This window comes from Pelophylax lessonae (genome assembly GCF_965119305.1).
Source record: "Pelophylax lessonae genome assembly, chromosome: 3".
In the NCBI taxonomy this organism is placed as follows: Eukaryota; Metazoa; Chordata; class Amphibia; order Anura; family Ranidae; genus Pelophylax; species Pelophylax lessonae.
In genome coordinates, this window is record NC_138770.1 from 457947151 (window position 1) to 457965199 (window position 18049).

An 18049-nucleotide genomic window follows, 5' to 3' on the forward strand; every position below is an offset into this window, starting at 1 on the left:
AGCAGAGATTCTTTTTTATTATGTCATTCTACCGATTTGTGGCAGTGTTTTTCAGGCATGGGTTTCTTTCAGGAGAATTCTTGTTAAAACGCATTTTTCAAAAAAATGTATTGTACGTTTTCCCTATTGTCAAAGTAATATATTTCTTTCTCCAAACGCAGGAAGAAATGTACATTTTCATGGAATACTGTGATGAGGGTACTTTGGAAGAAGTTTCTAGGCTTGGCCTTCAGGAGCATGTCATACGACTTTATACTAAGCAAATCACCATTGCAATAAATGTACTTCATGAACATGGTATTGTTCACCGGGATATAAAAGGTAAATGAGGGTCATCAGGTTGTGTAGCATTTTGTTGTTTTTTTCTTTTTTATACTGTTTTGTTGCTGTCTATCCATTTTTGCAAAAAATATTAAGCTGTGACTTCTTTTGTGTACAGAAAAAACAAATTATCATGAATTATGCTTTCTAGCAATCAAAATATTTCATACAATTCTGTTCTTTAGTTTAATACACTGCATGGAGTTGGAGTGAATACTTGACCTGAGCATGTATATGTTTTTGAAATGTGAGAAAATGCTATGCCTTTTATACATGAACAAAATCCTGAGTAATGTGAATAAAATGTCCAAAAACCTGGATGGGTTTGGAAACAATAATTAGAAAGTCTGTGACCGAGGCTTAAGAACTTTAAAAGTATTGCTTCTTTTAGAGAATTCTTTTTAGCCCTTTTTAAAGATGAGTTTCAGACATGGTATATTTTTACATAGCTAAATTGGTTCAGTTTGTAAAACTATGTGTATGCCATACCTACCCAATGCCCCTGGAAGCTTCTGGGCCCCGTGCTGGCAGCCAGTCTGATGCATGGGGAACACAGGGGATTTGCAGAGAATGCTTTAAATTTTCTGCTTGAATGCAAAATGTTGGACGCAGTGAAGAGGCTATATGATGACAGCACGCTCTCCACCTCGTCCAATCAGAAAACACTTTGCATTCATTGAGAGGATGCAACACATTCTTTGAACAGCACCCATGCTGAGCAGCTTACCCCCTGTGTTGGCTGCTCAGCACAAGACCTGGAAGAAAGTGGAGATGTCTAGTAGCAAGAGTTCGTGTCTACTTCAGTGATTTTCAGCTTCCAGGGGCATTACCTAGGAATAGGGTATATACATAGGTACTATGGTCTAAGCTGCATGGGCAGCAGCTACAGGCTCAGCAACGTGAATAATGTTGCCAGCTTGCTTCCAGGTTTGGGGCGCATGCCTCACATTGACTCACGCTGTGGTCGGACGCAGCACGATTTTGTCTGCAGATGTCTGCTAATTGGCTGTGTCCAATCAATATGTTTACAAGTGATAACCCCCCCCCCCCCCCCCGCACGTTTGTGATTGGCCATCACAGCAAACACAAGGCATCCATGTGCGCCAGTTGGCTGTGTGCCTTCAGCTGATGCTTTCCTGTCTAATGGCGTGTGCGCCAATGTTACCAACAAGGACATACAGGTATGTTCACTCAGAGCAATAAGTAACGACCATCTATTTACAAAGGCCAGGCCAAAAGTGGTTAAGAGATCAAGTTCTGTATTGCCTTCTATAACGCTAGCCAAACACTATGCAAATTTTGCCCAGTCCCAAAGTGGAAAAAAAAAATCTAATAATTTGTTAAGTTTGCATTTTTGAACAACACGGATGTGTGTGTGTATGTGTGTGTGTGTATATATATATATATATATATATATATATATATATATATATACACACACACACACACACACATACAGTGCCTTGAAAAAGTATTCACGCCCCTTAACTTTTTACCTATTTTGTTACATTACAGCCTTAACAGCCTTAAAGTGGAGTTCCACCCTAAACTTAAACTTAACTCTATCTTCTCGCTCCGGATCACCTGAAAAACAAATGGATATTCGCAATTTTTTTTTTTACTTACCTGGTTTAGAAGAAAATATACTTACCTTACTTCCTCTTCCTCCCCTCGGCGGCCACAGCGATTCGTCACTTCTTGGCTTTGTAATGATTTTGTAATGAATCAATGCACCGGCTACGACGTCAGTTCCTGTGCTAGCGCCGTCATACCTTGCTAAACAGCTTCTGGGCACCGGAAGTGACGGCGGGCCGGTGCAGTGCATCGTGGGACCGAAGAAGACGGAAGAGGACACAGAAGAGGATCGCGCTGGCTTCAAGCTGCCCACACCGGATATGGCAGCGCTGGACAATACATTTTCAAGGTAAGTATTTCTTCTTGCAGGTAAGTGCGACCCGGGACAGATCAGAGGCTAGCCATTGTGGAATGCACTAGTCCTGACTGTCCCGGGGATATTTTATTAAAAAAAAATGTCCCAGGGTGGAACTCCGCTTTAAGTTCAATGTTTTGTTAATCTAAATGATAAAAATATATACATAAAACTATTTTTTTTAGAAAACAGAAAATTGGCATGTGCGTATGTATTCACACCTTTGTTATGAAGCCCATAAAAAGCTCTGGTGCAACCAATTACCTTTACATAATGAGTGAAATGATGTCCACCTGTGTGCAATCTTAAGTGTCCCATGATCTGTCATTACGTATACACACCTTTTTTTGAAAGGCCCCAGAGGCTGCAACACCTAAGCAAGAGGCACCACTAACCAAACACTGCCATGAAGACCAAGGAACTCTCCAAATAAGTAAGGGACAATGTTGTTGAGAAGTACAAGTTAGGGTTAGGTTATAAAAAAATATCCAAATCTTTGATGATCCCCAGGAGCACCATCAAATCTATTATAACCAAATGGAAAGAACATGGCCCAACAGCAAACCTGCCAAGAGACGGCCGCCCACCAAAACTCACAGACCGGGCAAGGAGGGCATTAATCAGAGAGGCAGCACAGAAATCTAAGGTGACCCTGGAGGAGCTGCAGAGTTCCACAGCAGAGACTGGAGTATCTGTACATAGGACAACAATAAGCCATACGCTCCATAGAGTTGAGCTTTATGGCAGGGTGGCCAGAAGAAATCCATTCCTTTCAGCAAAAAACAAAATGGCACATTTTGAGTTTGCGAAAAGGCATGTGGGAGATTCCCAAAATGTATGGAGGAAGATGTTCTGGTCTGATGAGACTAAAATTGAACTTTTCAGCCATCAAAGAAAACGCTATGTCTAGCGCAAACCCAACACATCACATCACCCAAAGAACACCATCTCTACAGTGAAACATGGGGGTGGCAGCATCATGCTGTAGGGATGTTTTTCAGCAGCCGAGACTGGGAAACTGGTCAGAGTTGAGATAAAGATGAATGGTGCTAAATACAGGGATATTCTTGAGCAAAACCTAATTTGAGACTAGGATGGAGGTTCACCTTCCAACAGGACAATGACCCCAAACATTTACGGGAAATATGTAATTGTGTTGGAATGGCCTAGTAAAAGCCCAGACCTCAATCCAATAGAAAATCTGGTCAGACTTGGATTGCGGTTCACAAGCACAAACCATCCAACTTGAAGGAGCTGGAGCAGTTTTGCAAGGAGGAGTGGGCAAAAATCCCAGTGGTAAGATGTGGCAAGCTCATAGAGACTTATCCAAAGCGACTTGGAGCTGTGATTGCGGCAAAAGGTGGCTCTACAAATTATTGCCTTTAGGGGGGTGAATAGTTATACGAATTGACTTTTTCTGTTATTTTGTCCTATTTGTTGTTCACACACGTGTGTGTGTGTTTATATATATATATATATATATATATATATATATATATATATATATATATATATATTTTTTTTTTTGTGTGTGTGTATGTATATATATATATATACACACACACAGTGCTTTATGAAAGTATTCGGCCCCCTTGAACTTTTTGACCCTTTGCCACATTTCAGGCTTCAAACATAAAGATATAAAACTGTAATTTTTTGTGAAGAATCAACAGCAAGTGGGACACAATCATGAAGTGGAATGAAATTTATTGGATATTTCAAACGTTTTTAACAAATAAAAAACTGAAAAATTGGACAAGCAAAATTATTCAGCCCCATTAAGTTAATACTTGTAGCGCCACCTTTTGCTGCGATTACAGCTGTAAGTCGCTTGGGGCGTGTCTCTATCAGTTTTGCACATCGAGAGACTGACATTCCTCCTTGCAAAACAGCTCGAGCTCAGTGAGGTTGGAGAGCGTTTGTGAGCAGCAGTTTTCAGTTCTTTCCACAGATTCTCAATTGGATTCAGGTCTGGACTTAGACTTGGCCATTCTAACACCTGGATATGTTTATTTGTGAACCATTCCATTGTAGATTTTGCTTTGTTTTGGATCATTGTCTTGTTGGAAGACAAATCTCCGTCCCAGTCTCAGGTCTTTTGCAGACTCCATCAGGTTTTCTTCCAGAATGGTCCTGTATTTGGCTCCATCCATCTTCCCATCAATTTTAACCATCTTCCCTGTCCCTGCTGAGGAAAAGCAGGCCCAAACCATGATGCTGCCACCACCATGTTTGACAGTGGGGATGGTGTGTTCAGGGTGATGAGCTGTGTTGCTTTTACGCCAAACATAACGTTTTGCATTGTTGCCAAAAAGTTCGATTTTGGTTTCATCTGACCAGAGCACCTTCTTCCACATGTTTGGTGTGTCTCCCAGGTGGCTTGTGGCAAACTTTAAACTACACTTTTTATGGATATCTTTAAGAAATGGCTTTCTTCTTGCCACTCTTCCATAAAGGCCAGATTTGTGCAGTATATGACTGATTGTTGTCCTATGGACAGAGTCTCCCACCTCAGCTGTAGATCTCTGCAGCTCATCCAGAGTGATCATGGTCCTCTTGGCTGCATCTCTGATCAGTCTTCTCCTTGTATGAGCTGAAAGTTTAGAGGGACGGCCAGGTCTTCATAGATTTGCAGTGGTCTGATACTCCTTCCATTTCAATATTATCGCTTGCACAGTGCTCCTTGGGATGTTTAAAGCTTGGGAAATCTTTTTGTATCCAAATCCAGCTTTAAACTTCTCCACAACAGTATCTCGGAGCTGCCTGGTGTGTTCCTTGTTCTTCATGATGCTCTTTGCGCTTTAAACGGACCTCTGAGACTATCACAGTGCAGGTGCATTTTATACGGAGACTTGATTACACACAGGTGGATTCTATTTATCATCATTAGTCATTTAGGTCAACATTGGATCATTCAGAGATCCTCACTGAACTTCTGGAGAGAGTTTGCTGCACTGAAAGTAAAGGGGCTGAATAATTTTGCACGCCCCATTTTTCAGTTTTTTATTTGTTAACAAAGTTTGAAATATCCAATAAATTTCGTTCCACTTCATGATTGTGTCCCACTTGTTGATTCTTCACAAAAAATTAGTTTTACATCTTTATGTTTGAAGCCTGAAATATGGCAAAAGGTCGCAAAGTTCAAAGGGGCCCCGAATATATATATATATATATATATATATATATATATATATATTACACATTTTTTTATATTGAAAAGTACATTCTATGTATTCTTTTTTTTTTTTTTTCTTTTTTTTTTTTTTTTTCATTTGAAAGAACTGTATGGTAATACTGCATTTTATAATCATTCAAATTGTGTATACAATTTTTTGGGGCACCCTATGTGTGTGTTTGACGTGTGTATTGAAGCATGTTAACTTCTATACATCGTTTACTTATGTATATTGCTTTCGATCTAATGTTCCTAGGTGCAAACATATTTCTTACATCTTGCGGACTAATCAAACTGGGAGACTTTGGGTGCTCTGTGAAATTGAAAAACAATGCACAAACTATGCCGGGAGAAGTCAACAGTACACTGGGAACAGCAGGTAGATATGAAACTTTCCACTGCCAAAAAGCAGATTTTACACTTAAGCTTTTACATTAATGTAGATAGATATTTATAGTTGATGCTGTACATTTTTTTATGTATACATTAACTGAAGAAATCTCACACACATTTGTCTTTGTGACCATATTACCTATGATAGGATTACTGTAAATTCTTATGACAACTTTTGTATTTTTAAAAAAAAAATAACCTGTATTTACCCATATTTCTGCAGCATACATGGCCCCAGAAGTTATCACCAGAGCAAAAGGAGAAGGGCATGGACGGGCAGCAGATATCTGGAGTTTGGGTTGTGTGCTGATTGAAATGGTTACAGGCAAGGTGAGATGATGCCATATCCTGGAGCATGTATAGTAATTACAGGACCTTTTAAAAAGGGAGAACTTTTATGAAAAGGTGAACTAACACCCTACACTCGCCCTGCTGCACTCACCTCTGTAGGAGATGCTGTTTCACCGTCCACGCATATCAAGTACAGTGGTCCTGGGGTTTTAAGACCACACAGTGGAGACCGAGTGCAGTCTGGAGGGTGTAGGGCAGTGGTTCTTAACTCCCGTCCTCAGGACCCACTAACAGGCCAGGTTTGCAGGATAACTGAAATACATCACAGGGGATATCATTTGCTGCTCAGTGATTGCAGTATTCTAATCTGCATCTCCCCAAGGTAATAAAGTCTGGCCTGTTAGTGGGTCCTGAGGACAGGAGTTGAGAACCACTAGTAAAGGGTGTTCACCTTTTTTACTTATTTTGAAAAGGTGAACTAACCTTTTAAATATCCAATCTATGCTCTATCGGTTCTAAACAAATGATATGATGTGTAATGTTGCACAACTGCCTTCTATGAGCCCTGAAGAAAGTGAAACAAAGAGACAATTTTATATAGCACACAGAAGTGTTTTTTATAAATGTGCCAGAAGATTTTTTTTTATTTTTCTTTGAAAAGCAGCCTTACTGCAGCCATATTATCACAGTTTTAAAAATTGACCTTTCAGACTACTTAATTTTCTATAATGTCTTAACATGACCAAGTCTTTGATAAGAGTTCTATAAAAAGCAGCATTTCTCTTTAAGCTGAAGCAGCTGTATTAATAATCATTTTTTTGTTATAGCGACCATGGCATGAATATGAACACAACTTTCAGATTATGTACAAAGTAGGGATGGGACACAAGCCTCCAATTCCAGATAGAATAAGCCCAGAAGGAAAAGATTTTCTTTCTCACTGCATGGAAAGTGATCCAAAGAAACGATGGACGGCTAGTCAGCTCTTGGACCATCCATTTGTTAAGGTTTGTGAAACGTTATTCATTTAAATGCTTTACTACATATTTAAATGCTACGACTAAGTTTGTACAGTTGCCAATCAGAAAGATGCAATATATTTGACAGCAGTCTATTAGTGTAATCTTAGGCTCTCTGCGTTGAAAAAATGTATTGTACTGAAAGTGTTGAAAATGTATGATAGATATAGTCTTGCTGATATATATTTTTTTTTTTAAGCAGGTGCATAGTCATGTTATTCTATTGCACCTAACCTGACATGCATGGTTAACACCCTCCTTTCCTTTTCTTTTGTGGGAAAAGGACAGGGTAAGCCAGGGAAATTGGAAAAATCTCCTAGCAAGTTGAACAATGCCCTATGCAATAAATAGAGCTTCAGGAGCACTCCTTATTGCTTACTAGAGGCACCCCTAAATGGCCAGATCATTGCCCAAGTGTTACTCCAAAATTACAGATCAGGGTAAGATCAGGCTGTTTATGGCTAGACATAGACATTTACTAGACTACTTCATTTTCATTCACAACACTGAGACATTGATTATACATGTGTGCTCATAAGTTTACATACCTTGGCAGAATTTGATTTCTTAGCCATTTTTCAGAGAATATGAATGATAACAACCTTTCCTTCACTCATGATCAGTGTTTGGCTGAAGCCATATCAATCAACTGTGTTTACTCTTTTTAAATCATAATGACAACAGAAACTACCCAAATGACCCTGATGGAAAGTTTACATACTCCAGTTCTTAATACCATGTATTGCACCCTTCAACATCAATGACAGCTTGAAGTCTTTTGTGGTATTTGTGGATGAGGTCTTTGCTTCTCAGATGGTAAAGCTGCCCATTCTCCCTGGCAAAAAGCCTCCAGTTCCTGTAAATTCTTGGGCTGTCTTGCATGAACTGTACGTTTGAGATCTCCCAAGACTGGCTCAATGATATTGAGGTCAGGGAACTGAGATGGCCACTCCAGAACCTTCATTTTATTCTGTTGCAACTAATGACAGGTCGACTTGGCCTTGTGTTTAGGATCATTTTCATGTTGCAATGGGCAAAAGTAGAACACCCGGCAACGTCAATCAAGTTGTATGTTTAATTGATTGGGACTATGGAGCAAGGAATGTATTGCCCCACTTTTAAAAATCAGACCTAAAAAATAAAAATCTTCTACTCAATACCAACACTTGATGTTAGATTTACAACTCACAGCAAGCAGGAACCTGCGACAGTTACTAATATTCACGCTTTGTAGTCAGTCTTTTGAGGTGCAGGGAACTTTGGAAGATACGGATGCAGATCATAGACTGCTTTTATGAACTGGGAAAATGGGGGTGAAGTAAACCTAACCTTAACCACTTCCCGTGAATCGACGTAGCTCTATGTCGACTCGGAGAAGTGGTTGTACTGGGTCGATGCCTGCAAGCTAGGCATCATCCCAGTACCATTTTTTAGAGCCGGGAGTCAGCTTTCTGGGGGTTATGGCTGATTTGGCTCAGGAGCTGCTCGGTCGTTACCCTCCCGGCACCTTCCACAGCTCTGCCTAGGCCTCCCATCCCACCGGGAGACTCGAGCAACCAGCCAGCACATCCGCCAGCTGTTTGGAGTCCCGTTAAAAAAGCCAAATTCGACTTTGATCGGGTCTTCTATGTAGTAACCCGGGAAGCGGCATGATGTCACGTCCGGGTTACTCTGCGGCTAAAGGTGCCGAATTTAAAAAACTGTCAGTATTCAAAAATGCATTTATTTAGCATTTTGAATACATTGAAGTGCAGTGGAGGGGTCTGGGGTCACTGCCTATTACTCTCACAATGGATGTTTACATTGCTTGTGACAGCAACAAAAGTGATCTGATTTTTTATTTTTAAACTGTGCTAAAATTAAAAAATGAAATAAAAGAAATAGGGAATAAACATTTTTTAAAGCGCCCCCATCACCGTGAGCTCGCGCATGAAAGAAAACTCCTACGGAAGTCACGCCTGAAAATAAAAGCTCTGTTCAAACCACACATGTGAGGTATCGCCACGATCGCCAGAGCGAGAGCAATAATTCTACAAAAAGAGCTACACTAACTCTAAACTGGTAACCGTTAAAAAATTTGAAAGCGTCGCCTATGGAAATCTTTATTGACCGTAGCTTGTCGCCATTCCGCGGGTCTGCGCAATTTTAAACCGTAACATGTTGGGTATCTATTTACTTGGCGTAACGACACCTTTCACAATATACAAAAAAATGGGCTAACTTTACTGTTTAGTTTTTTAACCACTTTAGCCCCGCCTAACGTAGATTTACTGCAGCACTCTGCCGCCTACAGGCAAAGCGACGTAGACCTACGTCGCTCGCCCAGGAGACTGAAGGGGGCGAGCACGCACCGCCGGTGGCGCGCTCCCACCCCCGCTCGCTCCCTGGGAAGCCAGCTCCGATGGCCGCCGGCCACTCGCAATCTCCCGCAGGAGAGGGAGAAAGACAGACGTCTGATGTAAACACAGCCGTCTGTCATTCTCCCTGAAGTAAGCACAGACGCTATGCGATCCTGCTATATAGGATCGCATGTCTCTGTGGTTACTTCACTAGCCACGCCCCCTGACAGAATCACGCCTAGGGACACACTTAACCCCTTGATCACCAATAAAGTTGTCAGCGTCATTTTTACAGTAACAGTGCATATTTATAGCACTGATTACTGTAGTAATGTCACTGGTACCCCCAAAAGTGTCAAAAATGTCCGTTAGGGGTTTCAATCTGTCCGTCGCAATGTCGCAGTCCCGCAAAAAAAAAAAATTTTTTTCAAAATTGTCAATTTTTTTGTTTATAGCGCATAAAATAAAAATCGCACAGGTGATCAAATGCCACCAAAATAAAAGCTCTGTTTGTGGGAAAAAAAGGACGTCAATTTCATTTGGGTACAGCGTCGCACGACCGCGCAATTGTCCATTAAAGTCACACAGTGCCGAATCGCAAAATAGGGCCTGGTCATTGAGCAGCCAAATCCTCCGGGGCTAAAGTGGTTAAATACAGTGAAATTTATTTTCTCTTGTATCCTCTGACAGTCGCATCCCGTTCAGTATTCCTTCACCATTGGGTAATGGCTTCCTCTGCAGGAGCAGGCTAGGCAGTGAAAAGACTTGGCAAAAAGCTTTACACATAGACACACCTCTAGGGGGCTGTCCCTCAGACATTACCCTTAGCCACTCAATGCTGCTCTTCAGTTTCTTGCTGCCTAGCTTAGGAGTAGGTCTAGGTTTCCCAGCTGGGACTCCTGTCTCAGTTTTTCTTTTTCTTTGAAAACTTTTTTGGTTTTATTTTCCTCACTCACTATCGCTAGTTAGTCAGGGGGATCCTCCTGGAAAACTACAAGAGACAGGCGGGCTGGGCTTCGCACTGGATAATATAGATCCTTATGGTGTCCCAGCCTGAGCAGCGAGCGTGTGCAGGTTGTGGTCCGCCCAGGCATCACCACGACGGTGCCCCTGTGGATGGGGACGAGCCTGTGGAGAGCCTTCGCTGGGACGTCTCAACTCTTGAACGCCCTTTGTTGCAGCATCCCCCCTTTGGCTGACGACCGGGTGGGAGGTGGTCCGTATCGGAGCAGAGCCAGCGGTCCATGGTATGGTGAGTAATGCTATCCCCGTGTCCCTGGGACAGTTATCTGAGGGGGGGTTATGTTGGCCCACTCCATGGGGATGGCAGAACATGCGGTCCCTGCCCCCTTTGGGGGGCGCTCTGCGGTAAACTCTACATGGGGAGGGGTGTGGGGGCTTTTTACCTTGTCCTGGAGGTCCACCTGGTGGATTCCCGTGGTGGCCAGGTCCTGGTTTCCTGACAAATTGGCGCTGTTTGTTTTGGGTGCCATTTTGGGTGAGGGCAGCCTAGCTGACTCCCTGTAATGGCAGCAGCCATTTTTTGTTGTTTGGCACCGGTTCCGGCGCCGTCTTAGATGTGGGCGGCTGCCTAGTAGGGGCAGCGGCCAATTTGCTGGTGCCTTTTCCCCATTGACTTCTATGGCATCCATTTTTCAGTGGCTCAGGCGCTGTATCGGTCTCTATTGGATGAGGTCACTTCCTTTTTGGTGTCTTCCTTTTTCCTGCAGCAGAACGTGAGGTGGTCTGGTAACATTACACTGTGACACTGTGGGGGCTGTTTTCTTCCAGTTTTTTTAGGCGTTTCTCCTCAAAACTGTGTTTTTCCTGTTTCTATATCTTTCTAAAGGGGGATTCTCGACGGCGGTGCAGGTTTGCGGTGTGGACCACGGAAATTGCAGATTTAAAGGGCCAGTGTCCAAAATTTTTATTTCACAAAAATGGAGTCCCAGGATACCAAATTCCCTACAGACCTGGTTGGTGCTTCAGGAACTCCTGAAGCAACTTCCATAGCCTCTTTTTCTGCTGCTCTTGCGACTTTGACGTCAAAGGTTGATCTGTTGATGTCTCAAAGTACTGAGGGGTCCCAGTCCTCAGACTCAGGAGAGGAGGAGGAGTCCCGCTGCGGCGGGGGAACACGCTCTGGTTGAAGCACTTATTCACTCCGTCAGGGAGACCTTACATATTGATGATGAGCCCGCCCAGTCAGGTAAGCGGGTTTCCCGCAAAGCCCAGAAGTCGGGTCAGGTTTTCCCATGTCCCGAGGAGTTTCACGAAATCGTGAACGAACAGTGGCATTGCATTAAGCACATGCTGGCAGTGCCTAAGTAGTTTCACCGCCGCTATCCCTTTGCAGACCCTGTCAAAAATCGCTGGACGGTGTCACCTAAGGTGGACCACACTGTTTCCAGGTTGAATAAATGCACAGTGATGCCCGTGGAGGATTCCCCAGTGTTCAGAGACCCGATGGACAGGCGCGTGGAGCCGCTTTCCCGCCACATATATATTTGGTGACAGGCTCACTGCTCAAGCCGGTGTGCACCTCTGTGATTCACAGACTGTTACTGAATGGTTCAAGGTGCTTAGGCGCAACTTGGTGGTGGAGTCGGTCCCTCCGACTGTTCTTGACCTGGTGGACCAAATTGCCCAGGCCTTGGTATACATGTGTAATGCGGCTCTGGAGGAGGCTCCTCTGGTCGCAAGGTTATCTGCGGTTGGGGTCACACTCCACCGTATGGTTTGGTTGAAGAGCTGGTCGGCTGACTATGCCTCCAAAAAGACTGTGTCTAATGTCCCTTAGTTGGGGGAAGGGCTTTTTGGGGATCCCAAGGATGAAATGGTCAAGGGTCTCATGGGGGGTAAGAGTACTCTCCCCAAACCGCAAAAGGCAAATCACCCCGTGCTCGGCAGGGTCCTTCTTTCAAGACTCATCGGGGGTCCTTTCGTGCCTCAGGGGCACAGGAAAAAAGGTAAATCCTTCAAGACCTCCAAGAAGTTGTGGTCCATGAAGCCCAAGGCCGGTCAGTCTGGTGCGGAGGCCCAGTCTTCCTCAGCCTGAAGGGACGCCCTCACCCGTTTCAGGGGTGGGGGGACGTCTGCTTTGCTTTTGGAAACCCTGGTTGTCCCAAATCCAGGACAGGTGGGTTCACGAATTGATTCGCTCAGGGTACAAGATCGATTTTCGATCTCGCCCCGCAGACAGGTTCTTTCCATCAAATCTCCGCCTGCCTCCCGATCGTTTTAAGAGATCTCAAGGGGGCTGTGCAAGATCTTCTTGCCCAAGGAGTTGTTATACCAGTCCCTCAGCGGGACAGGTTTCGCGGTTCTATTCCAGCCTGTTCACGGTGCCCAGAAAAGAGGGCAAGGTGCGTCCGGTTCTGCACCTCAAGTCCCTGAACCGCTTTGTGCGGGTGCAGAGGTTCCGGATGGAATCCATCCGGTTGGTGGTGGTGTCTTTAAATCAAGGCGATTTTCTGGCCTCCATCGAACTAAAGGATGCATATCTGCACATCCCTATCTACGAGGGTCATCAGCGGTTCCTCCGTTTCACGGGGGCAGAGGACCATTTTCAATTTGTGGCATTACCCTTCGGTCTAGCTTCGGCTCCCAGGGTATTCACCAAGGTTTTGGCCCCGGTGCTGGCTTTGTTGCGCAATAGGGGGATTGCGGTCCTAGGTTATCTGGACAACCTCCTATTAAGGGCGAGCTTGTGTGCCACTCTGTCAAGCGACCTGGCGGTCACGGTTCAGACACTCCAGGAGTTTGGGTGGACCATCAATTTCCAGAAGTCAGCACTGACCCCGTCAGTCCGCCTGTGTTACCTGGGAATGGTCTTGGACTCCGCTCAGGCAAAAGTGTTTCTCCCGGAGGACAATCTTCGGACTTTACAGGGCGAGATCAGGTCCCTCAGGAACAGCGATCTTTCCTCTCTACGGGCCTGCATGAGGTCCCTGGGGCTGATGGTCTCGGCCTTCAAAGCCATCCCGTTTGCTCAGTTCCACACGGGGACTCTGCAAGCAGAGATTCTTGCCAAGTGGAACAAGGATCCTCAGTCGTTGGACAGGAGGATATGTTTGAGCCGCCTCACAAGGACGGAACTTTAGTGCTGGCTCCTGTCACCCACTCTGAACCAAGGCAAGTCCTTTCTGCCTCTGTTGTGGATGGTAATCACCATGGATGCCAGCCTGTAGGGCTGGGGTGGTGTTCTGGACACCCTGTGTGCCTAGGGGACATGGTCGGCGGAGGAATCCTTCTTACCGATAAATATATTGGAGCTCCGAGGAATCAAGCTATGCTTGTTACATTGGTCGACTCAGCTGCACGGTCACCCGGTTCGTGTCCAAACGGACAACTCCACGGCGGTGGCTTACATCAATCGCCGGGGGGGCACCAAGAGTGGAGCGTGCGGCTCGGCCCAAGATTCTGTCTTGGGCCGAGCCGCACGTTCCAGCGATTTCGGCTGTTTACATTCCGGGAGTGGAAAACTGGCAGGTGGACTATCAGTCATCAGTCCTTGGATCAGGGGGAATGGTCCCTGCATCCGGAGGTGTTTCAACTCCTGTGTACCCAGTGGGGGACTCCGGATGGGGATCTGTTCGCATCCCATCTCAACAAGGTGGGAAGATTCGTGGCCAGGGCCCGTGATCCTCTGGCAGACGCCACGGACGCGTTGGTGGTGCCCTGGCACCGGTATCGGCTGTTTTATGCCTTCCCTCCGATTCAGCTGTTGTCCAGGTTCCTCCGCAGGTTGGCGTCGGAACAGGTGCAGGTAATTCTGGTGGCTCCAGACTGGCCTTGTCGGTCTTGGTACACAGACTTCATGCAGATGGTCGTCGAGCCTCCCTGGCAGCTTCCTCTGAGAAAAGATCTACTGTCTCAAGCGCCGAACTTCCATCCTGCTTTACAGTCTTTGGCTTTAACGGCGTGGCTGTTGAAAGCCAGGAGTTGAGAGACAGAGGTCTCTTGGATTCTGTCATTCCTACCGTTTTGAGGGCTCGGAAGACTACCTCCAGGAAGATTTACCATTGTACCTGGAAGGCGTATATTGCCTGGTGTGAGTCGCAATGGTGTCATCCTCGCTCCTTTTTGGTGGCGAGGGTTTTGGCCTTCCTGCAGGAAGGTGTGAATCAGCATTTGGCACTGGGCATGATTAAAGGTCAGTTATCAGCCTTGGCTGTTTTCTTCCAGCGTCCCTTGGCGACTAACTCCCTGATTCTCACCTTTATGCAAGGGGTGCATCATCTGGCTCCACTGCGGAGGGCTCCTTTGCCTCCGTGGGACCTAAATTTGGTCTTGTCCATTTTGCAACGGCCTCCTTTTGAGAACATCAGAGAAATCGCTCTGCCTGTGTTGTCTCAGAAAGTGGCCTTTCTGGTGGCTATCACTTCTACTCACAGAGTGTCTGAACTGGTGGCTCTATCTTGCCGTTCGCCTTATCTGGTGGTTCATCGGGATAAGGTGGTCCTGCAACTTAATCAGTCTTTTCTCCCCAAAGTGGTGTCGGATTTCCATCTCAACGAGGATATTGTGTTGCCTTCACTTTGTGCGAAGCCCAAGCATCCCAAGGAATTTGCCTTGCATTCTTTGGGTGTGGTCCGGGCGATCAGGGTTTACCTGTCGGCCACAGAGTCTTTTGGGAAGTCTTATTTGGCTGCGTCCGCTGCAACCCTTTCCAAATGGATCAGACAGACTATTGTTCAGGCCTATTCACTAAAGGGTCAAGTGCCTCCTTTCCCTGTGAGGGCACATTCTGCTAGAGCTGTGAGTGCCTCTTGGGCTCTTCGCCATCAGGCTTCTGTGGCTCAGGTGTGCAAAGCGATGACCTGGTCGTCTGTGCACACTTTCACAAAATTCTACAAGATTGACGTGATGGCATCCTCGGATGCTTCCTTTTGGCTGCAAAGTTTAGAGCGCGGCGGTTTGTTGAAGAGACGTGTTGTTGACACGTTCCCGTTTTTCTTTGGTTGCGTCTTTCCCACCCCTCACACCTGCACTGATTTGGGATATCACAATAATGAAGGAATACTGAACGGGCTGTGACTATCTGAGGACGTAAGAGAAAATTTAATTTTTGTAAGAACTTACCGTAAAATTCTTTTCTCTGAGTCCTCTGACAGTCGCAGCCCCCACCCCTCTATTTTGCGGTTGATTGTCTTCCTGTACTGCTTGCTATGAAACTGAAGAGCAGCACTGAGTGGCTAAGGGTAATGTCTGAGGGACAGCCCCCTAGAGGTGTGTCTATGTGTAAAACATTTTGCTAAGTCTTTTCACTGCCTAGCCTGCTCCTGCAGAGGGCACCATTACCCAATGGTGAAGGAATACTGAACGGGCTGCGACTGTCAGAGGACTTTTACGAAAATTAAAATTTTCCCCCCAAAAAATGGCGTTTTAAAGACCACTGCACAAATACAGCGTGACAAAAAATATTGCAACGACCGCCATTTTATTCTCCAGGGTCTTTGTCTAAAAATATATATAATGTTTGGGGGGTTCTAAGTAATTTTCAAGCTAAATATACAGATTTTCGGGGGGGGGGGGTTCGGGCCCGGACCACCTGCCCTTTTGTGAGATATAGAGGGGGCGCTGTCTCTATGTTTTCGCTTCATTTGCTGGATGCTCAACCTGAGCTTACAATTCCTTGTACTGATTTGTTGGTTTCTCATTTTTGCTATTGTGATTTCCTGAATTGGCACCGTTGTATTTCATGTATTCTGTGAAATGTAATGCCTTCAAAGAATATGGTTAAGCCATGTTGGCTCCTTGTGCGCTGTAAATTCTTTTTCTTACAAAATTCAATAAAAAACATTGAAACATAAATATACAGATTTTAACTTGTAAACAACGTGTCAGAAATGGGCTCGGTCCAGAAGTGGTTAAATAACATCATATTATGTCTTCTGGTTGACAGGTTTGCACAGATGAAGAATGAAGCTGTCGAGGAGATATGGCCTAATGTATTTCAGCAAGTCATCTCTTAATCACTACTGTATGTAATATTTACATAAAGACTAAGCTGGGGCACGCAGTGCAACATTGTGTATTACCTTGACTTAAGACTGCTCAGATGATGGGCTTCACTTGTCCTTCTGCTGCTGCTCTTGTATGTGTTATATGGCACATGTTCTCCATGTGACAGCCTCCCTGCACATGTGTTTGTTTTTATAAAAGCTGCATGTGAAGTGCCATTACTACTGTACATGGACCATTGTGTGTTAATTTGTTCTTCAGCTTTTTATTTCTCATATGAATGAGACCTGTAATAAAATGTACTGTTTTGACATTTTCAGACTCTGACGCAAGTTAGTATTACCGCTGAGCATTCTAGACCTTGTAAATGTTTTAATGTTTATTGTGTACACTGTGAATGTGTCATTTTATGGCCAGCTTCAGATTTGTTATCCCAGAAAGTTAACTGATAAAATTGGAAGAACATTTTCTTAATAAATGGTTTATTTTAGGACGTTTAATGGTGTGTTATTTCCAGTTATATAATTAAACATGGGAACTGAAGGAAGGAAAATAAAAGGAGTTAGTTATGGAATTTGTTAATGAAAACTGTAAGTGATATTCATTTTTTTCTGGCCTGTAGGTCAGCCCAGCATAATGCCTCTTGCCACCAACATGCCTCAGCTAGTGTCCTTAGGAGATTGGACTTCTTCACTTCAGCTTTGGTATCAAGCAACTGTTTCCAAGATTTACAAGTCTGCCTTGTTCTGTTCACACGTTTTTTAAGTTCTACCAGGTGGACAAAGTGGCCTCATATGATGCAGTTTAGGGCTAAGGTTCTTTAGGTGGCTCTTTGAGCTGCAAGCAGTAGCCAGATTTCAGTTTTCTTCCTTGGACCTGTTCGCATTTATTTTTTCCTAGTAAAATCCTTATCTTGGTGTCCATTAAATGACACCGGTTTATGATTATGTACTTGGTACTGCAGTGAAACAAAACTAAGGTAAGCTTGTAGTAGGGATATTATCTTAAGGGTTTTTTGTTTGCTAGTGCCCAATCCTCTTGTAGATGGCAGTATAACAAGAAGGGAAAAGACTTTAGTCCCTCAATGGAGAATCTAATAAATGCAATTTTCCCTATCCAGGAAAATCCACCAAAACATGAGAGAATAGGGTAACAGAAAATACTGGACAACAAAGATTTTTCTTCCTGAACATTTTGGGATATATCTTATGGATTTTTAGCTGCTATATACAAAAATAACCAGTCATTTAAAATGTAAACATAAACAAAACGGCGCTCCCTGTGTTCAATTTTACCAATGAATAACAATCAGCTGCTGCCATCAGTTTTATTTTTTTTGGTCATCCCAAAAATATTAAGTATTCTATGTTGAAGCGCTAGCTCTAATACAAATGTGTAGGTACAGATAATCTGTTATCAATAAGTGTATAGACAAAAGGCAGAAGGTTTTTTTACCTTACGGCATAGAGAAAAAAAATAAATAAAATTCTGCATACAGCCAACAACCTTGTCAGGGACTTGAGTTTGTCAAAATCAGAAGCAGAACTATTGGGTTCAGGACTGCAAAGATGGTGTTTGCAATCACCAGGTACAAAAATTTCTGTCTTTTGAAGTG

General features: G+C 44.1%; 1 protein-coding gene across 5 annotated transcripts in view; it reads left to right on the forward strand.

Moving 5' to 3' along the window:
* Positions 1–16924, forward strand: part of MAP3K4 (mitogen-activated protein kinase kinase kinase 4) — a 207036-nt gene extending 190112 nt beyond the window's left edge. For all 5 annotated transcript variants that reach the window (XM_082249105.1, XM_082249104.1, XM_082249108.1 and 2 more), the window contains 5 exons: positions 162–321; positions 5683–5805; positions 6043–6149; positions 6938–7117; positions 16376–16924. In XM_082249105.1, coding sequence (XP_082105231.1) covers positions 162–321; positions 5683–5805; positions 6043–6149; positions 6938–7117; positions 16376–16396 — 591 coding nt within the window. In that variant the 3' untranslated portion in view covers positions 16397–16924. The remainder of the gene's footprint in view (positions 1–161; positions 322–5682; positions 5806–6042; positions 6150–6937; positions 7118–16375) is intronic.
* Positions 16925–18049: the final 1125 nt, after the last annotated feature.